This window comes from Panthera pardus, unplaced genomic scaffold, assembly GCF_024362965.1.
Source record: "Panthera pardus isolate Hobbes unplaced genomic scaffold, ASM2436296v1 HiC_scaffold_13, whole genome shotgun sequence".
Classification (NCBI taxonomy): domain Eukaryota; kingdom Metazoa; phylum Chordata; class Mammalia; order Carnivora; family Felidae; genus Panthera; species Panthera pardus.
In genome coordinates this window covers 731,494-759,032 of record NW_026526688.1, presented here as the reverse complement: position 1 = coordinate 759,032, position 27,539 = coordinate 731,494, and the positions used below count along the sequence as shown (strand labels likewise).

The 27,539-nt window shown below is 44.2% G+C and overlaps 2 protein-coding genes and 1 long non-coding RNA gene across 12 annotated transcripts in view; 1 reads left to right on the top strand and 2 right to left on the bottom strand.

Moving 5' to 3' along the window:
- Positions 1–293: 293 nt before the first annotated feature.
- LOC128776467 (uncharacterized) lies at positions 294–3,482 on the bottom strand. The gene is made up of 2 exons (XR_008421513.1): positions 3,376–3,482; positions 294–2,639 (listed from the first exon to the last, which is right to left on the bottom strand). It is a non-coding gene; the product is annotated as an uncharacterized LOC128776467 (long non-coding RNA).
- An 812-nt stretch (positions 3,483–4,294) lies between these two features.
- Positions 4,295–22,164, top strand: LOC109254237 (zinc finger protein 596-like). 10 transcript variants are annotated; one of them, XM_019427975.2, is made up of 8 exons: positions 5,994–6,284; positions 14,119–14,163; positions 15,732–15,818; positions 16,600–16,765; positions 17,464–17,590; positions 18,319–18,414; positions 18,921–19,003; positions 19,451–22,164. In XM_019427975.2, the coding sequence occupies exons 4-8, from the start codon at positions 16,652–16,654 to the stop codon at positions 21,239–21,241; spliced, it is 2,211 nt and encodes a 736-aa protein (XP_019283520.2). In that variant the 5' UTR covers positions 5,994–6,284; positions 14,119–14,163; positions 15,732–15,818; positions 16,600–16,651; the 3' UTR covers positions 21,242–22,164. The 10 variants fall into 10 exon arrangements, with proteins under 10 accessions (XP_053756708.1, XP_053756709.1, XP_019283520.2 ...); XM_019427971.2 differs by having other exon boundaries at positions 14,119–14,512; XM_053900733.1 differs by lacking the exons at positions 5,994–6,284; positions 14,119–14,163 and adding an exon at positions 4,295–4,462.
- LOC128772488 (uncharacterized) overlaps positions 12,430–27,539 on the bottom strand; it is a 40,404-nt gene continuing 25,294 nt past the window's right edge. The window contains exon 4 of the mRNA XM_053900739.1: positions 12,430–13,072. Within this exon, the coding sequence (XP_053756714.1) occupies positions 12,968–13,072 (105 nt within the window). The 3' untranslated portion in view covers positions 12,430–12,967. The remainder of the gene's footprint in view (positions 13,073–27,539) is intronic.

The window sequence follows — 27,539 nt, the reverse complement described above, 5'->3', positions numbered from 1 at the left end:
AACACGCATTCCTTGCTAGTACACTTTTTCTTTTTAATCCCCTCCTCTGGCCTTTAAAAACCTTTTCCTGTTTCGCTCAGAGAAGCCCCCTCTCCTTGCCTGATGCGATGTGCCCCCACCCACAAACCATTTAACAAAGCCAATTAGATCTTCAAATTGACAGGGTTGGATGCAGTTTTTTTTAGCACACCAAGGGGAAATGGGGCCCCTATGTACATGCTTCCACTGGCTTTTAATGTTTTATCTCCTTATAACTCTATAAAGTACCTGAAAAAAACAGATGTACTAACATATTTGAAATTCCAAAATTTTATTTACACCCCAAACGGAAGTATTCCAGTACCTTACCTTTTTTTCCAAATTCAGAAAGTGTATTTCTAAGTTCTTTTAAAGTTTCACGTACATCTAACAGGCTTCCAAAGACACTTTCTCTCATTTGTTTTAAGCAAGGGGACAGGCCTTCTAATAGCACACAACTTCATATATTGCCAGTTTCTCCTTTGTTCAAAATAATGTATCACACTGATAATTTGCATTTTAAAAACGGTTTTGATTTCAGCTGTGTGCACTTCCTCTTTTGACATTATATGTATTAGTACTTGGTAAAATGTTAATTTGTGAGGAAATTGTTCCGGTAGCATTCAGACTTGGTGCCCCGTGTCTATCTGTGTGTCTACAGGTAGTCTTCTGAAAAGAAATGAGAATATCCCATGTGCTTGCTGAATTAGAAAAAAATGGATTTATACTTTGTACCCTATTTTAAAAGGTTATTCTATTTACATTTATAGAAACGGAAGTTTTAAATACTTGAGATCGTGAGCTGAACACAGATTGGCACAATGATTTTGGGAAGGGGACATAATAACTTCTCCCTTTATCTAGGTTGCCAAAATTGACCATTATCGTATCTCTGGCCAAAAGCAGTTTTATATCAGTATCATGTTGCCAATTAATAATTACCCAACCTAGTCCATTTCCATTTTTTTAAAGCAAAATGATGTAATACAGGTTCAGTGCAAGGTAAAAGGTGAACAACTAGGAAAACCTCCTGCATGTCGTTACTCTCTACATTGTAGAAGTGTGTTTCTCTTCTAAAGAGTAAACCAGGTCTCTGTAAAATGTTATTTAGTCCTATCTCATATTTTATTTAACATGATGGCTGATATTCTGTGTTTAACTTTCCCTCATGTAAAATATTTTAGGTAAGTAATTTAACTTTACATTGCTCAAGACAAAAACACATGACAACCTATGTCCTAACACGGCTTTGCATTTCTTTCTTACCTTGCAAGAAACTGTATAGCTGAAGCAAAAAACAAAAACAAAAAAACAAAAAACAAAAAAAAACAAAAAAAAAAAAAAAAAAAGGAGGGGGGTAAAAAGTTTAATGCTAATTTCTGTTGCACCTGCATTCATTTTTTTAATGTTTATTTACTTTTGAGAGAGAGAAACTGAACATGAGTTGGGGAGGGGTAGAGAGAGAGGAAGACACAGAATCTGAAATAGGCTCCAGACTCTGAGCTGTCAGCACAGAGCTGGACATCGGGCTCAAACTCGGGAACAGCAAGATCATGACCTAGGCTGAAGTCAGACACTTAACCAACTGAGCCACCCAGGCGCCCCACTGTATTCACTTTTCTAATCTAGACTCTGGGAAACTGCGTTGTACAGAATGCGAGAGGAGTTACGCTGAGCAGACACGCTACAAACATCCCCCAGTTAGGGTGGGATGTGTAGACTCTTCCTCAGGTACTGGTGACTGCCTGAGAACAGAGGCAGGGAGAAAAGAAATAGTTAGTTGATGTGGAAAACAAAAGCAAAAGGAAATGCAGATAACATCATTTACAGTCATGTTGGGTATGAAACTTCCACTAGGGTTTGTAACTGTCTTTTTTGTTTGTTTGTTTTTTAAGAAAGAGAGCGTGAGCAGGGGACAGGGGCAGAGGGAGAGAGAATCTTAAGCAGGCTCCATGCTCAGCCAGCACCCCGAGGCAGGGATCAATCCCATGACCCTGGCATCACGACCTGAGCCAAAATCAAGAGCCAGGCACTCAAACAACTGAGCCACCCAGGCGCCCAGTTTCTAACTGTCTTAATGATTTACAAGAAAAACACCATGTTAACAATAGACCTCCAGGAACCTATAGGCTCAATTTCCTGGAGCCTTAAGGTCACCCTCCCCTCTACAGGATGGAAAACCTTCTAGTAGTCAAGTCTTCATAATCTCAGTGCAGTGCTTTCTGCCCACAGGTTCTGTTCCCATGCTTTAACCAAACCACTTTTTTTTTGCACCAAAAACATCTCAAGAATTCCTTCTTGGCCGTCAGCTTGGAAAGAATTCATTTCAACATCGGTGCCTACCTGCTGCTGCCTGTGCAGAATTTTCTAAGTACGTGTCAGAACTGGGATGCCATCCCAAGTCATCCTCTAGTGCCTGGGAAACACTGAAAGGATACCCAGGGACCTCCTGGTGGTCCATCAACAGCCCCAGACAAAGAACACAAACCCAGAAGTCCAGACATGAGGGTGGCTGCAGGAAGTGCAGAAAGGCAGTCAGCACGGAGACAGGGCTGTGGCCTGATGTTTGGTATAGGCAGGGCTTTGGAGACAGGCAGAAATGGATCCTAAGTCCAGCTTCCCTGGAAAACACATGCACAAACCAAAATAAGAATTGTCTCTGAATGACAGATTGTTTTCAGACGAATTTTCATGCCCTATCCTAGTCTGTGAATTTCTATTTTCAGCATTTTGGAAAAATGAACACATATAAATAGTAATCTGGTATTTTTAGAAGAGAGAAGAAAAATGAATATTGCTCCTAGGATATGAATTGGATTATATAAGAAATAAGGATGACAATCTATTCTAGGACCTTATGCTAAACATATAATGTGCCATTTGGAAACCACATCGTAAGGAAATAAAACCCATGAGTACTTTTTTTACATTAAGTTTGATAGTTTCCATGCATCACTTGACCTAGTGATGACAAAAACCATGAGCTCTATGAAAGTGAGTTCTTGCTGCCCCTAAGTAACTGTTTCTAATGAATGATGCTAAATAAGGTATAAGTATTATCTAATAAGGTTTCCACGACACATGACACATTATGTGTAACATAAAAACTTTGTCCTGACTGTTGGCCTGTTGGTCTTTCATATCTCACACATGGTACACACTTCATAGATATCACTTCTTGAAAAGAAGCCTCATAAATTTCATATTTGTATTTCCATTCTAAAAATACGGAAACAAGCTCACTGCAGTCGTACCATATGAAAAACACATCTGAAGAAAAAAATGGATATTGTGTGTATGGTACCATAGCAAAAACTGAATACCAAAATAGGATATTCATCACTCCCTTTCACTTACTCCGTCTTTCCAGGTCCATTAGACAACCTACATCCTGTATTTCAGCTTCTTTTTCCAGTGGGCCACGGGAACAGTGAAAACAGCAGCCAGGGCATTTTGACCCATCAGAGCCACGGGGGAAGGGGGGAGGATCTAAGTCAAGCCAGGAACCACTTTCTGTGGTTACTGTGGACCCCCGCGAACTTCACCTATGCTCTGCCTGACTCTGGAAATATTCTAAGTGGCCATGAGGACCCAAGAGCCACTAGTGTCTGCCTGGAAAGGTGGGAGACGGTGTCTATGCTACTGAATTCCTATCCAGAACTTCCTAGGTTACTTCAGGAGCACGGGAAATGCCACTGCCCCAAATGGGACTCTCAAGGGAAGCTTTCTAGGCCTGCCTGGAAAGGCTGCTGCTGGACTAGAAGCCGCTGAGAAGGTGGTGAGCACACTGAAAAACGACAATAAATTTTATAAGTCCTGAGGGGAGGGAGGGGGAGGCCGGGAACAACTTGTACCATCCCTGAACATTTGTACAAAAAGGACACAGGAAACTTGAAAATACAGTTGGAAACCTTAGCTCACAGCCAGCTCAGTCCAAAGATGACAAGAACGACGGGAAGCTGTTAGACTAGTTCTGTTAATGTAACAAATGATCAATATCCTCACGGAGTGCACATGAATTGGTGTAAAATTACTTAGGACCCAACAATATTTTCAAAATGTAACGAAGCCTGGGAAAGCACGGAGACCTCTAGCATGACCCTCACACAACAAGGTTAAAAGGGAATGCATTTGGGATGTGCCCCCTGCTACCCACCCCACCCCACCCCCGCCCCTCCGCCAGCCCTCGCTGCTCCCGCTGGGTCGAGCCCGGGCACTCCCGTCCACTAGGACCGTTTCCCGCAGTGCACAGGACCCCCCACGTGGCATCCTCTAGGCTGCTCATTTTACTCACTCTCCCTTCGCGGTCGCCCGGCGTGTCCCTCCCGGTCTTTCTTCCCTCAAGTCGCCGCCCACTAGGCATTCGGCGACGGAACGGATGCCGTCTACGTCCTAGCAGCTCACTTTCCAGTGGGATATCGGGAATGTAGGCACACTCTGGCAGGTACGGCCGGGGGAACAGGTTTGGGGACAGAACAGCACGAGGTGTCACACAACGGGGTCGTCCCCTCCCCCAGCCCGGGGCCCAGGGGCCTCGCCCACAAGGTGACCGCGAATGGAAGGCCTGGCGACGGCAGGGCCTCACTGCCGGAGGATGAGAATGGCTCGGATGTGAGTCTTGTGCGAGGAATGGAGTCGGCCGAATGTCATGGCCAGGGGCGGGAGGCGGCAGCCCCGGCGCTAGCCGGATGTGTGTGGGGGGAACATGAAGACCAAGATTTCATGTACTGAGTGAGGACACGGCGTGGGCGGGGACTAGGGAGGGAGAGCAGAGACCACGAGGGGATGTCTGCGGAGGGGCCGGGCCGGTGTAGGACGTGACCAGCGTGGGGCGGACCCTAAGGAAGGTGAGCGGAAACGGGGCCTGTGCAGGACGCAGACACCGTGAGGCGACTCTCAGGCAGGGGATGTGGGGACCGGCGTCAGCGGAAGGGCGGGGCCGGTGCGGGGCGTAGCCGGCGTAGGGCTGGGCCTAGGGACGGCAAGAAGAAATCAGAAGGGTACGTAAGCGGAGAGGCGGTGCCGGTGCCGGACGTCTCACAGATGGGGCGGGGCAAAGGGAGGCAAAGCGGGAAGGTACGTCAGCGGAGGGGCCGGGCCTAGGGAGGTTGATCATAGGGCTCAGACAGGACTTCAGGGAGGGGGGTGGGTGCCAGAAGCGTTAGGAGGGGCGGGACCTGTGAAGGACGTGGCCAGCGTATGGCGGGACCTGGGGAGAGAGTAGAGAACAGGGTCGGGGCGTAAACGGAGGGGCGGGGCTAATATATGACGCGGCGACCGTTGGGCGGGGCCAATGGACGGTCAGCGGGAACGGAACCATAGCCATGGGGCGGGCCCGGTCTAGGACGCTGCCGGCATAGGCGGGGCCTGGGGACGTTATAGTGTAACCTGAAGGACACGTAAGCGGAGGGGCGGGGCTACGGAGGATGAGCGGGAAAGGGGCGTTGACCGAAGGGCGTGGTCGGTACAGGGCGTGGCCAGTGTAGGGCGGGGTCTAGGGACGGTCAGCAGAGAACAGAATGGGAGGTAAGCTGAGGGGCGGGGCTGTTGCAGGACGTGACCAGCGTGGGGCGGGGCTAAGGGAGGGTGAGACAGTGGGAACGTCTGCATAGGGGCAGGGCCTAGGGTGTTTAGCGGGGGCGGGGCGGGGTCGGTGCCGGTTAGGGATTGGTCAGCTTGAGGCGGGGCCTGGGCGGATTTGGGGGGGAGGGGAAAGGAAGTCAGCGGAGGGGCGTGGCCGGCGTGAGACGTGCCTGGCGTAAGGCGGGGTATAGGGAGGGTGAGTGGAGGACCCAACAAGGCGTCAGAGGAGGGGCGGGCGCGAGGAAGAAGAGCGGGGGCGGGGCCGGTGCAGGACGTGGCCAGCGTAAGGCGGGGTCTGGGGGGGGGGGGGTGAGCGGGGAGGATACGTCACCGGATGGGCGTGGCCGGTGTAGGATGTGGCCAGCGTGGTTCGGGGCCTAGAGAAGGTGAGCGAAGAGCGGGAACGGTACGTCAGTGGAGGGGCGGTGCTTGTGCAGGACGTTTCCAGCGTGGGGCGTGGCCTAGAGAAGTTGAGCCAAGGTCCGGCGGGTTCCTGACGTGGCTAGCGTGGGGCGGGGCCTGATTGGGGCGTGGCCCCGTGCCGCCCCGCCTTTCCGGGTCCTCCCCTCCTTCCGTCCCACGCGCCGGCAGCCTGGCCGCTCTGGTCGGTTTGTGGGTTTTTGGTGTCCGAGGGATCCTACTGCTGCTTCTCTACCTACAGAGACTGTTTCGGGCAGTTCCAGGTGAGACTCAGAGCCCTGAGGCCTCTTGCACTGAACGCGCCGATGTGTCCTCGTTAGGGTGACAGGTGTGTGTATAGCCCGTTGACTGGACACGCCGGGCTGGGGGTGCGGGCCTCGCGGGACCTCGGAGGCCGCCCTTGGCGCGGGTAGTGGGCCGACCAGGGCAGGCGGGGTCTGTGCTGTTGGCGGAGAGCCGGCGGGATCGGCGCGACGTGGCCCTGAGCAGGGGTTGCTCAGCGGGAGGCTGAGTGTCCGGGACTTGGGGAGAAGCGTGGGTGCCACCGAGAATCGCTTTGGGTCGTTAAGTCGTCGGTGTTGCAGCTTCACGTTTTCCTGGGGCGACTCCCAGAGCTATCTGAAGATGGTTTTTTTATTTTGAGAAGTATGAGATATTCTTTCATTTCTTTTCTTTTTGTTGTATTTAGAGAGAGTGCAAGTGGGGGAGGGGCAGAGGGAGGGACAGAATCCAAAGCAGGCTGCAACCCGGCACCTAGCCAATACAGCGCTGAATCTCAGACCCTGGGATGATGACCTGAGTCAAAATCAACTCCGATGCTCAACCATCTGAGCCACCCAGGCGCCCAGAGAAGTATGGGGTATTTTAATCACTGTTTTTGTTTTCTGTTTCTTAATGCTTTATGTCAAGTTGGGATAATGAATGAGGCCTGTAAAATGGATTCCATTTAGGGAATGTGTGGATTTTGATTCTAATTGATGAAAATTTAATTTTCAATATCTGAGGACATTTGAGAGGGATGTTTCTTGTTTCCTATTGTTAACCTTAAAAACAAAACTGCCAGGGGGCGCCTGGGTGGCTCAGTCGGTGGGCATGGGACTCTGGATTTCTCATCCCTTGATGGCAGGGTCATGGGATCGAACCCCAAGTCGGGCTCCGCGCTGAGTGTGGAGAATGCTTGGATTGTCTCTCTCCCTGCGCCCCTCTTCCCTCCCCTGCGCGAGAGCGCTTGCTCGCTCGCTTTTTCTCCCTCTCTTAAAAAAAAAAAAAAAAAGAACTGCCTGTTATTTTAGCAGCAACTGATGGGGTTATTGGGGAATGAATAAAAGAGAATTGCAATCCGGGACAAACAAAGCTTTAGAAAAACTGTAGGGAAGCATGGGAACCAAGGGGAGGCTTGCTTTTTTAAGGAGAAAAGGGGTAATTTGGGAAGGTTGCTGTAAACTAAAAGTCCATTGGAGTAAACAGAGTTTGAAGTGTGGTGGCTTCTCACTGGCTGAACTGTTGTTCTGGGGGATAAGGAAAATGTCTCTTCCTCCTTCTGGACTTGTTGAGTAGTATCCACGTGCAAGGCCAAGTCCCCAAAGGGTCCAGTCCCTCTTCCTGTTGGGCCTGCAATTGACTGTGTGTTCTAGGGTGTGAAAGTTTTCCCTGCCACATCTGCCCACTCCATTTTAGGGAGGTTTCCTATTACTAGGTTTCACACCATAAGCATTAAAAATCAGTAAGGAAATTAGATTTTCAAATTTAAATAGCTTCATTTATGTCTTTTTAAAAGATTTATTTATTTTGAGAGATCATGAGAGGGGAGGGGCAGAGAGAGAGGGAGACAGAGAATTCCAGGCAGGCTCTGCACTGTCAGCAAAGAGCCCAGTGTGGGGCTCAAACTCATGAACCATGAGATCATGACCTAAGCCAAAATCGGGAATTGGACGCTCAACCCATTGAGCCCCTCCAGGTGCCCCAATGTACACGTCATAAACTTTAACATGGAAGTGTAAGTTAACATCTCTTTTTTATATTTCCTTTGGAAAATCTGATCCTGTTTGGAACTTGGCACTACCTGACTCTAAATACTCTGCTGCATAACTTCTCAAAGATTATTTACAAGAGAAGACATTCTTCTGGATTTCTCGAAACTTTTTTTTAATAGTTTCTTTTTTTAATGTTTATTTATTTTTGAGAGAGAGCGAGCAAGCAGGGGAGGGACAAAGAGACAGACAGATAGAGGATCTGAAGCGATCTACATGCTAACCACAGAGAGCTGAATGCGGGGCTTAAACTCATGAAACATGAGATCATGACCTGACCCTAAGTCAGATGCTTAACCAACTGAGCCACCCAGGTGCCCTCTTTCTCAAAAGTTTTAAGTTGATTTAATATTAGTATTTGAACTCAAATCAGTTCAGAAATTGGAAGATATATTTCTGTTAGGCAACAGAACAGTAACCACCCTGGAGGTCCTATAAAGAAGGGGACCCAGTGCTCCTCCAAGTCTCCAAATCTCCATTCCCCTGAGCTCAACTTACTCCACTCAGACCTGCTGGGAAGTGGACTCCATTAAGGAGCCAGGACTTTACATCATTGGTGGTTAAGTGACCTTGACATTTGGACTCTCCGTTTGGTTTTTCTTTTTCCCTCTATGCTTACCTACGAGTCCAGTGATAGAATTCTGTCTCTGACCCATCCAGCCTCCAGACCACCTTCTCTGTTAAATCTTCAGTGTTTAGGTGTGTACATAATATGCACTTGGGAGTCTTCACATTAGATGGAGTGAGTTTTCTTGGGTCTATGTGGGGTACATATCCCTATGAGTAACTGAGCCCAAAAGGTGGGTATCTTGAGTAAACCAAACTCTGTACACAATGTCTTCAAGTCTCTGTTTTCCTGGGTCCTTTTTTCAGGAGAAAATTCAACCCTACATAAGTACTGTTTATTATAATGGAAACTATTATTAAGCCACTTTTCATTGAGGTTACAAGTTATTTCACGTAACTGTGAATTTTGACTTGTGCATTGGCTTTTTCATGTGTGAATCTGCATGTTATCAAAACTCTCTGAAGAAAGAGCTCTGAACACATGGCTACAGAGCATACACACACAAACCACTGGTAGCGTTTGCTGAAATGTAGTAGCTGGTCAGGCCTGGGGATTATTGATGCTTTAATGGCATGGAGAACAATGATGAGTGATGTCAGCTGACTCAACACATGACAAATCACATTGGTGATCTGTAAAGACTCAAAAGGATGACTGAACCTGATAGGTTGAAGATAGCATCTCCTCTCTCACCTGAATGACCATTGTCCTGTGACTGAATGTTAACACTCGACTGCATAACTGAGACAAAAATCAGGATGTCAGAACTTCAAATGACCCACCACTCCTATATTGAAACCTTGAGCCACTCTGCCTCTTCCTGACACTGGGACATAGCAGCTGTCTCTCAGTCATATTGAGCTTCCATCAAGGAAGCTTGCCTTTTCCATTAGAAGCCCTGTAGATATCAAAGATGCATAAAACATTGCAACATAAGAACTAGGATATCCTGGGAAATCGTTGGGAATTATATATCAACAGGGCAGAGCCTAGGGATTTGATATTCTCTTATTGTTTTCCAGATTGAACGCTGCTCATGTTCTGTCTGATAAACACTAATTATCTTGCACTGCTGAGTTAAAGGGTAGAAGGAACCACGGGCTCCTGGGTGGCTCAGTTGATTCTGCAAACGGCTTTGGCTCAGGTCATGATCTCACGGTTCATGGGTTTGAGCCCTACGTCGGGCTCTGTGCCAACAGCTCAGAGCCTGGAGTCTGCTTTCAATTCTGTGTCTCCCTCTCACTCTGCCCCTTCCCCTCTCACACTCTCTCTAAATAAATAAATAAAACATAATAATAATTTTAAAAACGATAGAAGGAACCAGCAGTAGGAAGCCAACTATCTCAGACCCAATATAAGTTTCTCTATCTTATTACTTTAAGATCAGTGTCTACTTTCTCCTCTCTGCCTCAGATATCATTGTATTGGGATAAATATAAGCTCTGTCTCAGTAATTGTATCATAATCCTTCTATCCGTTTTCCTTTCAAAACAAGTTTCCATATTGTCTTTTGTTTGCCTAAAAATTACACAAACTGGTTTTAATACTTTTTGCCAGTGATGAAAACAGCACAAAAGATATTTAATAAATGCTGAAACCTAGCTAGCTTATTAGCTGTCACCGGAGGGCTGTTACTGTCACTTTCTATCCCAGTGCCTAGACCCACTTGCACATTCACAGTCCTGTTTGGCTTGTCCCACCTTAGAACATTTGTACTTGTCTGTTCTTCTCTGTATGGCTCTTCCCCAGATCTCGTCATGAATGCCTGCCACTATCATTTCTCTACTTTCTCAGAACCGCATTCTCTGAACACATGTTTTTACAACAAATTTTCTTTTCTAACAACAAATATTTTCAGGATTTATTCAAGTAGGTCATATTTACAACTGTGCCTAGGGGCCCTTGGGTGGCTCAGTTGGTTAAGCATCCGACTTCAGCTCAGGTCATGATCTCACAGTTCACGGGTTCAAGCACTATGTCTGACTCTGTGCTGACAGCTCAGAGCCTGGAGCCTGCTTCAGATTCTGTGTATGTGTCTCTGCCCCTCTGCTCTCCTTGCCTCTCTCACTCTCTCCCTCTTTCTTTCACAAATAAATACACGTTAAATAAAAAAAGAAGAACTGCCTAAGATTCAAAAAGGGGAATCTCTTATATCTGTTTTTGGATTTTTTTCTTATAGAGATCTTTGTAAGTTGTTATTCTTGTATAATTTATCAACATTCTGGGTCTTGAATCCATATGTCTGTGACCCCACTGCCCCTGCCATTCTGCAGAATGGATGTCGTGTTAGCAGGCATGAAAACTACAGTAATCTTACTGTCCATTTCCATCAGAGCTCTTGGGTGACCAGATGCATTGTCAATGAGCAGTGATATTTTGAAAAGGATTTTTTTTCTGAGCAGTAGGTCTCAACAGTGGGGTTAAATACTCAGCAAACCACGTTGTAAAGAGATACGCTATCATCCAGCCTTTGTTGTCTGTTGATGGAGCTCAGCCAGGGTCGATTTAGTATAATTCTTAAGAGCCCCAGGATTTTCAGGATGGTACATGGGTGTTGGCTTCAACTTAGTCACCAGCCGCATTAGCTCCTAACGAGAGTCAGTCTGTACTTCGCAGCTTTGAAGCCAGCCGCTGACTTCTCTCTGGCTATGAAAGTCCTGGATGGCATCTTCCAACAGAAGGCTTCCAGTAGATTTTCCAACTTAAAAGCTGTTGGTCGGTGCAGCCACCAGCATGAATTGTCTCAGCCAGATCCTCTGGATAACTGGCTGCAGCTTCTGTATCAACACTCGCTGCCTCACCCTGCAGTTTTATGTTATGGAGGCGACTTCTTTCCTTACTCCCACCAACCATCCTCTGCTCGCATCAGATGTTTTTCTGAAGTTTCTTCACCTCCCTCATCCTTCAGAGAATTAATTGAAGAGAGTCAGGGCCTTGCTCTGGATTAGGCTTTGGCTTCAGGGAATGGTGACCTTCTATACAGACCACACAAACCTTCTCCATATCTACAATAGGTCTGTTTCAGTTCACTTTCTTTTTTTTAATGTGTATTTATTTTTGAGATAGAGACAGAGCACGAGCAGAGGAGGGGCAGAGAGAGAGACACACACACACAAAATCCTAAGCAGGTTCCAGACTCTGAGCCGTCAGCACAGATCCCGACACGGGGCCGGATCCCATGAACCATGAGATCGTGACCTGAGCCGAAGTCGGACGCTTAACCGACTGAGCCACCCAGGCTCCCCTCACTTCACATTCTTATCACCCATGTGTTCACTGGAGTTGCACTTTTAATTCCTTCAAGGACTCTTCCTTTGCATTCACAGCTTGGCTGACTTTTGGGCACAAGACACCTAGCTTTCAGCCTGTCTCTGCTTTCAGCGTGCCTTTCTCACGAAGCTCATTCATTTCTAGCTCTTGATTTAACGTGACAGACCTTGAACACTTAGGAGGCCGGTGTAGGGCTGTCTCATGGAAAAGAGGCCCCAGGAGAGGAGGAGGGGGACAGCTGGTAGGTGGAGCAGTCAGAATACACACAACACTTACTGATTAAGGTAGCCCACACCTATGGGCACAGCTCGTGGCACCCCAAAACAATTGCAATAGTAACATCAAAGATCACTGAGCACAGACCACAGTAACAAATATGATAATGAAAATGTTTTAAATATTGTGAGAATTCCCAAACTGTGACACAGAGATAACGTGAGCAATTGCCCTTGGAAAAATGGCACCAAGCAACATGGCGTTGCCACATACCTTTGTGAAAAGCAGTATCTGTAAAGCACAATACAACAAAGTGTGCCTGCCTGTAGTTAAGACCTAGAGGAGAAGAGGTTCTCTATTCTTCTGGGCCCAGGCCACCACCTTCAGCAGCCCCCTCCTCTTCATCTCCAGGCAAGCAAATGAAATCCTAGAGCAGACCCTTCCTCTTCTCCAAGTCAGATTTAGTTGACATGCTACCGACTGCCATGCTCTACACGCACAAAATATGATAGGTTCCATGAATAAATTATACCTTCAATGTTCATTTTCCCATACATAGGATGTGTTTCAACTATTTTTGAATAATACGAAAAAGTATATATGTCTTAGGATCTGTCTTCATATATAAAAGAATAAATTACTTGTGAAGGAAAATCAGGCAATGTATTTTCATTTCAGGCACTGGCATTTGGTTCCCAAAAGAACAGTTTGTCCTTTTTTTCTTCTTAATGTGTTTGTATCAAATATAAAAGTGAACCTATAGTAACTCTCAAAAGGGAGCATAATTTTTACAGCGGGAATTTAAGGTAATCAGGTTCTCGTTTCCCTGGTTCTCGGACACGTTCCTGTCTTGCCAGCCTCGTCACACTGCACCATCCTTGAGGCAATGAGGGCTTCTGCTCATCAGAAAGGAGTGTCTGCGGTAGGAGACTGTGGACCAGGCTTGTGCCACACAGAGAGTGGAGCTCTATTAGAGAGTAAAAAGGATACGTGGTCAGATCCTGCGTTGTTTAAGGGCTCATTTAGAAGAGATCATTTAAAGAAATTTTTAAAAAACAAGAAAACTTTGTGTACAGAATCTCAAAGGATATATCTTTTAGGAAAACTTGTAGTAGAAAATACAGATGTTTTAGTCAGTTTCCTAAAAACTTATTTGAGCAAAGCCTTAGGACTCCCCATGGAGGTAGGCAGGAGCACTATTCGAGACTTTCCCCCCTCCCCTGGTAACAGAACTTGTGTAAAATTGCTGAGAGAAGCCAAACCATTTGTGTCCCAGGGGCTGAGAGCAAACTACAGTCAGCTGAGTTGGGTGGACTGGACGGGGAGGCAGGCTAGTGGATTTCTGAAGATGATGGCAGGTCTAAAGGTCCTACTTGTAAGGCCAGTGAGAAAGCAGGGAAGAAGTTAAAGCTGGAGAGTGTTAGGAATGAAATGTGTGCTTGTAAGTGATATTAGCCCCACCCAGCAGCCTCTGGAGAGGGGAGTGGTTGCTGGAGGTTGAGCTCTAGAAACACTCTTGAACACTGGAGACCAACCTGCAGGCTGGTGAGAGCTTCCATCTGCTGGAGGGTAATCCAGCCCACCTCCATGGGGACTGATGGATCCTGCCCTGGGGACCCTTCTGGACCTCACCCGTGTACCTCTTCATCTGACTGTTCATCCTTGTAATAAACCAGTAAAACTGAGTAAAGTGTTCTCCTAAATTCTAGGAGTCATTCTAGAAAATTGCCAAGCCTAATTTGAGGGATTGTGGGAACCCTTGAATCCACAATGCTCTCGGCAGAAAATGTGGGCGGTCTGGGCACTACATTTATGGTTGGCATCTGAAGTAGAGGAAGTCTCATGGGGCTAAGACTTTGAACTTGTGGGATCTGATGCTGACTCCAGGAAGATGGTGTCAGAATGAACTGAATCCTTGGACACCCAGGCAATGTCAGAGAATTAGTTGCTGGTGTGAAGAAAACTATACGAATTTTTAGATTTTGAGAAATCTATGACTGTTGTCTGTTACAGGGTGTTGGTCAGTAAGTGGGTGGAAGAAATGGACGTATAAGGAAGGTAAGAAGGCAGAACTAACAAAATATGCTTTTTTTTGTCTCAGATGTTATTGAGCACGAGCCATGTAACCAGGCATTGGGATAGGTCATGCGTATGCAGTTAGAATAAAACAGCTTTTTTTATTTTTGGGGGGTGGATGCATGCAGAAAGGATTACATGGGGATTGAAGTGGGCACTAAAAGGAATGGAATTAGGGGCTGATAGACTTCAAGTGGTGTCAGAGGATTGTAGGTTCCCAGGTGTGAGGAGAACCTGGGCATGGGGAATGATTCTGTGGACAAGCTGGAATGAGAGAGGCTGTGATTGCTGGAGGGATCTCAGATTCTTCATCTGACAGGGGGAATTCCTGGTAAGTCCTGGCAGGGGGCTGTACCTGTGACCATGTTTAGAAATTGAATTTGGGAAACAACATAATTGAAATACTGGCTGTATCATTCCTTACCATGTAACTTTCTCATATTACTAATGCTCTCTGAAACTGTTCCTGTCATTTGTTAATGTCATTCTGGGCTGCAGTAATAAAATATGTGGGGACTTGTGCAACCCACATTTATTTTTCACAGTTCTCGAGACTGGGAACTCCCAAGACCAAGGTGTCAGCAGATTCAGACAGACCAGTTCCTGGCTTGCAGAAGCCTGTCTTTTCACTGTGTCCCAACTTGGTAGAGAGAGAGCAAGTGAGCTGTGGTCCGTTCCTCTAAGAATGACTTCAATCCCTTCATGGGGGACCTCCTTTCATGACCTCATCTAAACCTAATTACCTCTAAAACGCCACACGTCCAGATACCATCATGGGAATTAGGGCTTTGACATAGGGATTTGGGTGGGAGTGGAGGGGACACAGGAATTCAGTCCATAGGAGTGACTATGCTGAAATCGGCAGAGTCTTTGTGAGGATTAATTAAGTGAATGTTTTTAAGTTTCCAAGCAGAGAGTCCTATTATTAAACTTTGAATTTGTCTTCCTTATTTTTTGGACTCCAGGTGTAAGGAGGTGAGTTACGTCTACTTTTGTGTGTGATACAAAATCATTTTTCCATGAAATACATTTAAGTAGAAACAAAATTTTGGTAAGAATTCAGTTTACCAATATGTTTAAATATACAATTTATGAAATGCTGGGGTCTCATTTGTGGTGATGACTAATATACGACAATATTCCAGTTACAACTTTACTAAAATGTCAGATTGAACAAATATATTCCCTTATAAAACAAAACCTCTGCATTGTACGTTTTCTAAGTCAGGCACTTTTAGGTTTGGGGTTCAGGGAGGGAATTAAATATCCCTATGAAAAAGTTGGCAGTTAACTTAGAAATAATGATTTTCATTGCCTCGTCTGAAAATAAAAAAGAATATTTCTGTCTTATTGACGAGCAGCAGTAGCCAAAGCCTTGTCACTTCTGACCCAAGCAGAAGTGAGAGCTCCCGCAATTGTCTCAGGGCATGTGGCGTGTTCTTGTAGGGGGAGCTGGGGGGTTGCATGCAGGCGCATCAGGGATTCATGACCAAGGGGTCTGGGAATTGTGGGTAAGACTGGAGTCTCTTGGCTTCTCTCTCCTTGCCCAGCTTTTCCTGCATATGGTTTGCACTCTCTGTGAGTGGAAATCCGGAGGAAGAGACGTGGTGGCCGAACTCTTGATGATGCAACTGCAGGTGGGTGGATACGCGATCCTTCTCCTGAATGATGCCTCTGTTGCCTGTGGCTGGGAAGGCTTCTCTTGACCCAAGTCTTCTAAGTGCATCCAGGCAGTTTTCAAGGGTCTGGGTTCTAGTTCATCATTGCCAGGACGCGCAGATACTTTTTGTTGGTCAGGGATGGATCAGGAAGAAGTCTCCTTTCCAGCATTTACACCAGTGTATCTCATGCTCCTTAAGGATGTCCTTGCAGAAAAGAAATATGCAGAGTTTTTTCCTTCCTCATGCAGTGCATGGGCTTGGTTGGTGGGTGATTTACCTGTGGGCCATGGTAGTGGCTGCAGTGACCTCGGCACATGGTGACAGGTGATAGAGATGAGCAAGACGAGCAGTTTACACTCCACTGAGGAGGCGGGCCTTTGAGCAGGTCAGCTCTGCAGTTTTCCAGAGAGTACAAGAAACTTTTGTGTGAGAGAAGAAATCAGCCATCATTTCTTTTCCCCTCAGTTTTAAGCTTACTAAAGGTTTGGTAACATACACTTGACTAATCTGGAAACTTCCAAAGATGACTAAATCCTCTTTACTACCCTTACCCCTTTTTACCCATTTTCCCTCGTTATAATTAAACTTTTTAAAATTGGAAATCTGAAAACAGTGCCTAGGGAGTATTTTTCAAAAAATTAACTCTGTATTTGGCAGAATGTGGATAAAACTAGAGTCAAATTTAGAATCCTGTTGCAATTTTAGAAGGATTAGAGAGGCTACAAGTAATCGAGAGGATTCTATTGCCTTTCAACAGAAAAACGGGATTAACATACAGAGGATTGATGCAGTGATCATTGTTGTTAAGAATGGAGAGCTCACTGCAGGAGAGATCACTGTGGGGCCATCCTTCGGACGAGCCATCTCAGGAGCCCCTAACCGGACCGCAGGACCTGTCTGCCCTGATACCTTATAAAGAACAAGTGAGTTTTTAAGATGAGAGGTGCGACTTGCTGACCTCAAGTTCTGCATGAGAGTTGTTCATCCTGCAGAATGCTGGGCATTGCTTCATAGGTGTCTACCTTTAATGTTAATATACCTACACTTGTATGTATGAAGTGTTTGCTGTAAAAGAAGCATCTGCACATTAGCTCACTGAAACTCTCAGTACCACTACGTATGTATATATGTGTGTGTGTATATATGTATATGTATATATGTATATATACATATATATATATACATATATATGTATATATACATATTTTTTTCTTTTTTTAGTAATTTCTACAGCAAGCCTGGCGCCCAAACTCATGATCCTGAGGCCAAAAGTCACATGCTCTTCCAACTGAGCCAGCCAAGTGCTTCTCAATAGTACTTACTATTTAACCTATGTTATAATTGCCACCCAGGATGTCAAAATTACCAGCTTATTGGAAAATTGCCAGGTTATTTCATATTGAGATTCCTTTATGCTGAAGTAATTGTGTGTGTATTTCTGTTTGAATGTGTCTGAAGGGCAGAAGGCAGATCGGCACAGTAGGAACATTTGATTTGAACCACAAATGGAGTTTAAGTTTTCTATTCATACAGCTCCCCATCTGCTATCACTATCATGTTGACAGCTGCCCCCTAGGGATTGTTCAGCCTGGCCCTACTGAAACAATATCTGATATTTTAGGAATCTGTGACCTACAAAGATGTAGCTGTAGACTTCACCCAGGAAGAGTGGGCCCTGATGGACACATCCCAGAGAACGCTGTACAGAGATGTGACGCTGGAAAACATTAGTCATCTGGTCTCTGTGGGTGAGTCTGTCACCATCTATTCATTCATTCATCCATCCTTCCATACATCCATCCATCTTTTTGTTTATTAACCTTGTATCCAGGAGAGCTTCCACATATTCTAATACAGCTGTCTGCCCTAACTCCTATCTTTTGTAGCATTTCTGAATACTAGATGGAATTTGTAACTTTCTCTACTTTCATCCTGTGTGTTACATGATAATTTGAATACAGTCTTCTTGGCCACAAGTGTGTATCTATTGCACTTTCTCCAAGACCCAGAACAATGCTGGGAATACAATGAATATTTTTTGAATGAATAAATAAATATCCTGAATATTTTCTGTCCTGGGCAGTATGATGAAGCGTGAGCACAGTAGAAAATATAACATCTTGTATCACTTTCCACATAAAACTCCACAGAATATTCTGGTGGAGCTTATGTGTATTGTATTCCTTTGAAAATAGTGTTAATCCCCTTGTGAGAACATTTAATTTCTTCTGGATGCAAACACTAAGCCTTCTGCTCTCTCTCAGCTTGGGCAGGCGCATCAGCAATCAGAGATCTTACTATCCTTGGGTGCAGTGTCAGGCTGAGAACATTTATCAATGTTTTTAGTGTTCAAGGTATTATTCTCTGGGCTGTTCTTCCACGCTCATGTTCTTCCTTGGTTGCCTGTACAGTAGAACATCAGGCGCTGTTCTTGGCACAGAACTGAAAATTCACATACCATTCTCCATTGATATAGGGTGTCATTTCTTCAGATCAGATGTGATCTCCCAGTGGGAGCAAAGAGGGGAGCTGTGGAGGGAAGAAAGAGGACCTCCCCAAGGCTGGAGTCCAGGTGAGCTGCAGACATGCGCTCAGTGTGAGAAGGCTAGTGAGTAAGCAGGGTCTTATTGATGTCAGTGCAGATTTCCTTGAGTGAACGACAGCTTCAGAAACTGTGAGTGGCCAATGAGACAACATTCCTCAGACTGTGTCATTATTTCTTCCATATCAGTTTCTCTTCATGTACCTGTACTTACATTTCACCTCAGGCAAGCAAATGTTCCTGTCCTCGTAGGAAGTAAAATTTCACATTGTGGTCTTTGTCATGATTTCTTTTAGGATTTCCACTCTTGATATTCTCTGCAACAGCCCATCATTATTTTATTTTTCTTTAACTTAAACATTGAGTTTTGTTCTAATTGATATTATTCTAAAATGTATGTCTGTTCACCAGTATTTTCCTCAATTTCACATCATTTGGTCACGTGTGCTTACCTGGTCTCGTGAGCTTTTCAACACTTTAATTTCCTACTCAAGGTATTTCTTAGGTTTATTTCTTTTTTTCCTCAATTGTTTTAGGCATGAAAAACAGCCATAACAAGCAAGAAATAATACCTATGCAAGATATCTGCATGAACGACCCACCTAACTGCTGGACAGTAGTAAGTGTCATGAGGAGGAACCTTGCCTATCCACGTTCAAGGCCTGGGAGGAGCCTAAATTATCAATTTAGAAGGATCATATAACGATTGTTACAGTTTGATATAAGTACCTTCTCAGAGAATGTGATTGAAAATTTAAATATGGGGAAGAAATTATCCTGGACTTAAGATAAAATTATTCTGATAAGCGGATAATTATATAACTATGGTTTATTGGCATGACACGTAATGATATCTTCATAAACTCTCAGCCCTACAATAAAGATGCTACAAAGGGTAAAAATGTGCATGCTGGAGATGAATGCCCCATGTATATGTAAGTGATCTGGGGAAGGTTTTAGTTGGAGATTATTACTGAGTGGTCAGCCTGGAATTCATAGGTAGAGAACTGGGTGCATGCATTTTTGGGAGAAGTCCTATAACAGTCTTTCATCTCTTTCCCGACAGCAGAAATGTCACACGGGAGAAGACCTCTCCGTATATAGTGGGTTTGATGAAGTTTTTACTCACACGTACACATTGACTCAACATGTCTTAACTCACACTGTACGGAAACCCTATAAATGTAATGAATGTGGAAAACACTTCACCCGAAATGCCAACCTTCGTACTCATAAAATAACTCACACAGGAGAGAATCCATTTGCTTGTAATCAGTGTGGGAGGCGCTTCAGGTATTTTTCATCTTTAACTAGACATAAGCGAATTCATACTGGAGAGAAGCCTTATGAATGTCGTCTATGTGGCAAAGCCTTTGTTCGAAGTTCCATTAAACGGCATGAGAGAACTCACACTGGAGAGAAACCATTTAAATGTCATCTATGTGGAAAAGGCTTCGTTACTAGGTCTAATCTTCGAGAACATGAGAGAACTCACACCGGAGAAAAACCATATACATGTCATCAGTGTGGAAAAGCCTTTGTTACAAGCTCTAATCTTCGAGAACATGAGAGAACTCACAGTGGAGAGAAACCATATAAGTGTCATCTATGTGGAAAAGCCTTTGTTCAAAGCTCTTGTCTTAGAGACCATGAGAGAATTCATACTGGAGAGAAACCGTATAAATGTCCTATATGTGGAAGAGCCTTTGTTACAAGCTCTTGTCTTCGAAAACATGAGAGAACTCACACTGGAGAGAGACCATATGCATGTCATCTATGTGGAAAAGCTTTTATTCAAAGCTCTAATCTTAGAGACCACGAGAGAACTCACACTGGAGAGAAACCATATACTTGTCATCTATGTGGAAAAGCCTTTGTTACAAGCTCTAATCTTCGAGAACATGAGAGAACTCACAGTGGAGAGAAACCATACAAATGTCATCTATGTGGAAAAGCCTTTGTTCAAAGTTCTTATCTTAGAGACCATGAGAGAACTCACACCGGAGAGAAACCATATAAATGTCATCTATGTGGAAAAGCCTTTGTTACAAGCTCTTGTCTTAGAAAACATGAGAGAACTCACACTGGTGAGAAACCATATACATGTCATCTATGCGGAAAATCCTTTGTTCAAAGTTCTAATCTTCGAGAACATGAGAGAACTCACACTGGTGAGAAACCATACAAATGTCATCTATGTGGAAAAGCCTTTGTTACAAGCTCTAATCTTAGAAAGCACGAGAAAACTCACACTGGAGAGAAACCATATACATGTCACCTATGTGGAAAAGCCTTTGTTCAAAGCTCTTATCTTAGAGAACATGAGAGGATTCACACTGGAGAGAAACCATATACATGTCATCTATGTGGAAAAGCCTTTGTTCAAAGCTCTTGTCTTAGAAAACATGAGAGAGCTCACACTGGAGAGGAACAGTATATATGTCATCTATGTGGAAAAGCCTTTGTTACAAGCTCTGATCTTAGAGACCATGAAGGAACTCACACTGGAGAGGAACAATATATATGTCATCTATGTGGAAAAGCCTTTGTTACAAACTCTGATCTTAGAGACCATGAGGACACTCACACTGGAGAGGAACAATATATATGCCATCTATGTGGAAAAGCCTTTGTTACAAATTCTGATCTTAGAGACCATGAAGGGACTCACACTGGAGAGGAACAATATATATGTCATCTATGTGGAAAAGCCTTTGTTACAAATTCTGATCTTAGAGACCATGAGGGGACTCACACTGGAGAGGAACAATATATTTGTCATCTATGTGGAAAAGCCTTTGTTACAAGCTCCGATCTTAGAGACCATGAGGGAACTCACTTTAATTATAGTGAATGAACATGGAAGTGCCTTTAGCCACAGCCCTAATATAATATCAACCACAAGACTCATGTGGGGGAAGTTCTATGGTCATATTCATTATGGAAATGCCTTCATTTTTAATTTATCCTTACATAACATGAGTGAACTGCATGTGGAGGAACCCTATATTTATAATCAAGGAGGAAGAGACATTAGCTGGTCTCTGGTCATAGGGTGGACAAGAAACTCCAGTATGAATAATAATCTAATCTCCCTTCAATGGGAAATTACGCAGGAAAATCTTTACAGAAGGAGATCACTCCAGGACAATAACAGAAAAATTAATGCTGAAGAAGTTATTCATTATTATATGCATGGAAAACCTTTACTAGTAGAAAAACTGTTGTAGGCATGTGAAGTTTCACACTCTATATAATAGTGAATGAATGAAAGTCTTCAGTGATTTTAATTCCGTAGTCAACATGTAGTTTCTCACACTGTATATATACATTGATAGAATCAGATGAAAGGTTAGACTTTGGATTAGAAATCCCTGACTAGGAAAAACATTTATCAAGAATGTCTTAATAGAGTTTAGTCATTAAATTGTAATTTTGCCTAACGGCCTCTTATTATAAAAATATAAGAAAGATATGTAGAATTGTGACATCATCTGGGAATTCTAAATTCAGTATTTTGTAACAATAATTTTTTTGCAGTAGTTCTTGGAACTGCATATGAGGCAAACTTGTTGCTGAAAAATCCATTATGTTGGTCAGGGTCCTATTTTTCATGCAGCAATAGTAATTATGATGATTGGATTCAACTAGAAAGTGTCTTTGAATATTAACTGAAAAACATAGAACACAAGATGATGCGTCATTACTACATATTGTTAACCACGTATGTAGGTCGTAATGATGAATTAAAGATTCTTATATAGATAGTTTGTGACTGAACCCTGTATAAATTTTCATTTTAAAATGCCATTATTGAAACAAAGAAGGATATTACCTAACAATAAGGGGGTCCATTCAACAACAGGATATAAATCTGTAAATATTTATGCGCTCAACATAGGAGCACCTACATATATAAAACAAATACAAACAGATGTCAAGGGAGAGAAAGTTATGCAGTAAAAGGGGGATGTTAATACACACTTTCATCAATGAACGAATCATTCGGACAAAAATCAGATAACATCTACCATAAGTGACACGTTAGATGAGATGGACTTCACAGAGGTACACCGCACACTTCATCCCAAAGCAGCAGAATAATATACTCTTGGCAAGTTTCCATGAGACATTCTCCAGAATTGGTCATAGTTACTGCCTGTTAGTAGCAATGAGTAATTTTTTTTTCTCTTTTACCCAAGCCATGTAATTGCCCCTCTTCCTCGCTCTCCTATAAAGCCCTTGCTTTCACCCCACAGATAAGACACTTTTCTGTTTACTGCTGGAATTGGTGCTCCCCAAACTGCAAATCTTTAATCCCAAGTAAACACTCATCTGCCTCTCGTTGCAGCTCTTGTTTTCAGGTGGCAATGGGGACAAGTAATGTTTCTTTTCCTTTCTTGGCCAGGCACTACAGAGCGTGACCTGGGAGAGCTGACTTTGGAAGGAACTCTCTATTCTGGCTCTCCCAGTTTTCAGGATCCAACCCGCAGCTCCAGAATGAGTGTGATCACTCTGCCACTGCCTCAAAACGTGCCATCATAGGCCACCAAACGATTGAAGAAAAATAATAGTTTAAAAAAAACTTTTAATATTTATTTATTTTGGAGAGGGAGAAGGAGAGAGAGCATGAGCAGGGGAGGGACAAGAGGGGGAGAGAGAAAATCCAAGCCAGGCTCTGCGCTGTCAGTGCAGAGCCCGATGTGAGGCTCAAACTCACGAACTGAGATCATGACCTAAGCCAAAATCAAGAGTCAGATGCTCACTCGACTGAGCCACCCAGGCGCCCCTCCATTACATGTTTTGATGACTGCCCCGCACCGGTGTGTTCGAACTCAACAACTCTGCCACTCACAGCCCCCATCACTGGTGCACACAGATTTCCCCATCTCTGAACCATTCAGACCCTGGATTCCAGTTTCACACTGGTCAGGATCTGGCCTTTCCTTCACCACGGCCCTAACAAGTCTCACAGGCCTGATGCCACGATGCTACTTTCCCTTCTCCCAGGCTCCCCAGTGGCCTGTGGGCCTGTAGTGGACTCGCTGGTGCTCCGGGGCTTGACTGTTGCCAGGCAGACCTTGCTTTTCACCTCCTGCATGCACTGATCCCACGGTGAACAAAACGCCCTCGACACACACACACAATCTGATAACATGTTCTGACAATCACATGTAGACCTTCCACCCTGACCACACTCTCAACAGACACAATTATGGCCAACACCCCCACAGTCAGACAACGCAGGGACACACAACTGTGTACAGATCATATGACTATATACTTTCTGACCACACAGAATTGGTGACACACATATAGTCATCATATAAAGGGAATCTGGCTGTGCATGTGTGTTTTTTTGGTGTTGAGGCGTTTCACATGTTGCCATCAACATGACAACCCAGGGCTTAGAGGGGAGAGGCTCAGGGCACAGAATGTGTGCTGATGCCCATCAGAGCCTGGCAGTGCTCGTTCTTGGTATATTGTGTAAGAGGCAGGTGGAGCCTAAGGATCTGCATACTAAGTGTTTGATACAAACATACCAGCCAAAAAAAATTTTTTGGTAGAAAAAAATGCAGAAAATTTAGCCAGGGTCCCGTGAGAATGCATGAAGGATTCAGTATGAGTCCAAACTGTCAGCTGAGGATTTTTCCTCAGAAAATTCATATTGCTCTTAAAACCTGCATATAAATGTTGTATACATATAAACACTGAAGCATTCTTTGCGTTAAAATATTTCAAGTAGGGGTAACCTGGATGGCTCAGTCGGTTAAGTGTCCAACTTTGGCTCAGGTCATGATCTCACAGTTAGTGGGTTCGAGCCCCACATTGGGCTCTGCACTGGCAGTTTGGAGCCTGGAATCTGCTTCGGATTCTGTGTCTCCCTCTCTCTACCCCTCGCCTGCTTGTGCAGGCTTGCTCGCTCTCTCTATCTCCCAAAAGTAAATTTAAAAAAATAAAATATTTGGCGTGCCTGGGTGACTAAGTCGGTCAAGCGTCCGACTTCGACTCAGGTCATGATCTCACGGTTCATGAGTTCGAGCCCCACTGACAACTCAGAGCCTGAAGCCTGCAGCCTGCTTTGAATTCTGCGTCTCCCTCTCTCTCTGCCCCACCCCCGCTTGTGCTCTTTCTCTCACAAATGAATAAACGTTAAAAAAATTAAATAGAAATAAAAAATATTTGGAGTAAAAGAAGTTCAGTTTCTGCCATGACTGAGTAGATTTTATTGGTCTTACCCATAAAAAGCAACATCAAAACCTGATTAAAATATACAGATCTTTGAAGATTTGTCATGTTACCTGTTTAAACAGGAGTTTTTGAGGTACAATCCATGAGACTAGGGAAATCCAATGAGATGATTGGCACATCCACACTGGATTTTCTACTGAGGCAATTGAAAATTAGCGGGGTGGGAGAATGAAATTCCAGGAAAAAAGATGGAGCCTTTCTGGGCTTGGTAGAAATAAGTTTGAATTTTGTGCATGCAAAATATTGGGGCTTTTGCTTCCAGATAAGGTGTGAGTAGAGGTGGAATAACAGTAGAAATTAAATATTCACTTAAAAGGTGTTATTTGTTAAAGTCTAAAACGTTGTGGAACCAGAAAGGATTACCTGAACTGAGATTCCACCCGGGGAAAAGCCTTCGTTAGTGGAGGTGAGATCACCAGACATTTCCACACCTGAAGAAATTGCTTAGTATGGACACTGACAGTCTCAGGGAGAAAGACATCACCAGGGAATAAAAACAAGCTGATAGGCACATAGACTGTCGTGGCAGCTTGAAATCAGCAAGAGTCCCCCCAAACGGGGCTGCTGTTCTTTACAGGCTATTAGGTCGGGACTGGCAAGAAAGGTGGTGTAATACAATCCCATGGTTTTGGGAGATTACTTCCAACAGCAGGAAGACATCCGCAGTGATTTTAGAAGAATGAACCTGAAGGCATGAAGGTCAGATTCACTCCAAATCAAAGTGGCAACACAGGCAGAGCGCATTCCGATTACAGAATGGGGAAAATGTGATGTGTCCCAATTCTATCTGCCTAAGGAAGGGGATAGTCACCATCTCTATGTAAAACAACATCAGTGCCAGCGTCTCCCTTTTAGAAGATCTCAGAGCAGCGCCCTGCCGGCTCAGTGGTGGAGCATGCAACTCTTGATCTCGGGGTTGTGAGTTCAAGCCCCATGTTGGAAATCAAGATTACTTAAAAGTAAAGTCTTCAAAAAGAAGGAGAAAAAGGAGAAGGAGGAGGAGGAGAAGAGGAAGAAGAAAATCTCAGGTATACAAGAAAAAAGTAAGGAAACGTGATGGGAGGTGGGAGTAAAGGACAAATATAGACAAGACCAAAAAACCCATGCATATTTTTAGATTGGAGTCACAAAGAAAGGAATTTACAATAATTATGTTAAATAGAGTAAAGTAATAAAAATATATTTAAATAGAGACAAGTGCAATGGCTCTGGTTTTAGCGAACTCTGGTCTATAAGTGAAATTAATGGAGGAGGTTAACAGGCTTTACATAGAAAACCAAACTAGTGGGGCGCATGGTGGCTCAGTCAGTTAAGTGCCCAACTCGGTTTTGGCTCAGGTCATGACTCACAGTTCGGGCTGATGGCGCAGAACCTACTCGGGATTCTGTCTGTCTCTTTCTCTGTCTCTCTGCCTATCTCTGCCCCTCCTCTGCTTATGCTCTCTCTCTCTCCCTCAAAATAACTTTCAAAAAGTTAAAAAAAAAAATAGAAAACCAAATTAGTGAACTCGTGGATGTTTATATGAAATATTCACACAAAAGCCCAAGAGATAAAGTGGGGGAACTGAGAAAGACATTGTAATACCCTTCAAAAAGCACAGGATAATTAGATTCTCAGTGTTCCCACATATGAAAGAGGGATATTAGTCATTTCTAAATGAACAGTAGGAGCCAGTTACTGCCTTGTCCTCCTGAAAGAGGAGAAGCCCCCTCTCTCTCTCTCTCTCTCTCTCTCTCTCTCTCTCTCTCTCTCTCATCTCGGACTTCTACATGTATTTATGGGAGGGACTAATATGGGACTCATTCCCATTTAGTGATTTGGGGATTCATGGCTATTGAGAAAAATCAGATTTTCATAGCTTCTTTCTGCGCTACGAGTTTTGCCAAACAGTATACAGCCTGTCACTAGAAGAGATGATGATTTTTTTACATGATTATTTAGATTCAAGTTAGTTGACATATAGTGCAGTACAGGTTTCAGGAACAGAATTTAGTGATTCATCACTTACATACAACACCCAGTGCTCAACACAAGTGCCCTCCTTAGTGCCTGTCACCCATCTAGCCCAACCCCCCACCCACGTGCCTCCATTCATCCTCAGTTTGTTCTCTTTATTTAAGATTCTCTAGGGGCACCTGGGTGGCTCAGTCAGTTGAGCGTCTGACTTCGGCTCAGGTCATGATCTCACGGTCCATCAGTTCGAGCCCCGCATCGGGCTCTGTGCTGTCAGCAGAGTCTGGAGCCTGCTTCAGATTCTGTGTCTCCCTCTCTCTGCTCCTCCCCCCACCCATGCTCTGTCTCTCTCTCCCTGTCAAAAATAAATTTTAAAAAGATTCTCTTATGGTTTGCTTCCCTCTCTGTTTTTATCTTTTATTTCCTGTCCCTAGGCATACCTGTTTGGTTTCATAAATTCCACATATGAGTGAAATTATATGATGTTTGTGTTTCTCTGATGACTTATTTCGCTTAGCATAATACACTCTAGTTCCATCCACGTTGTTCCAAATGGCAAGATTTCATTCCTTTTGATTGCCGAGTAGTATTCCAGCGTGTGTGTGTGTGTGTGTGTGTGTGTACACACCAACTTCTCTTTTATCCGCTCATCAGTCGATGGACCTTTGAGCTCTTTCCATAATTAGGCTATTCTTGATAGTGCGGCTATAAACATTGGGGTGCATGTTCCCCTTAGAATCAGCACTTTTGTACTGTTTGAATACCTAGTAGTGCAACTGCTGGGTTGTAGGGTGGCTCTATTTTTTAACTTTTTTGAGGAGCCTCCATAGGGTTTTCCACAGTAGCTGACAGTTGGCATTCCTTTCAATGATGCAAAAGGGTTCCCGGTTCTCCACCTCTGTGCCAGCACCTGCACCTGTTGTTTCGTGAGTTGTTAATTTCAGCCATTC

Coding starts and splice junctions, on each gene's coding strand:
- LOC109254237 (XM_053900734.1), top strand. CDS start 16,652: ATGGAGAGCTCACTGCAGGAGAGATCACTGTGGGGCCATCCTTCGGAC. Junction 16,766..17,463: donor TGATACCTTATAAAGAACAA/GTGAGTTTTTAA, acceptor CTGATATTTTAG/GAATCTGTGACCTACAAAGA. Junction 19,004..19,450: donor CACCTAACTGCTGGACAGTA/GTAAGTGTCATG, acceptor CTTTCCCGACAG/CAGAAATGTCACACGGGAGA.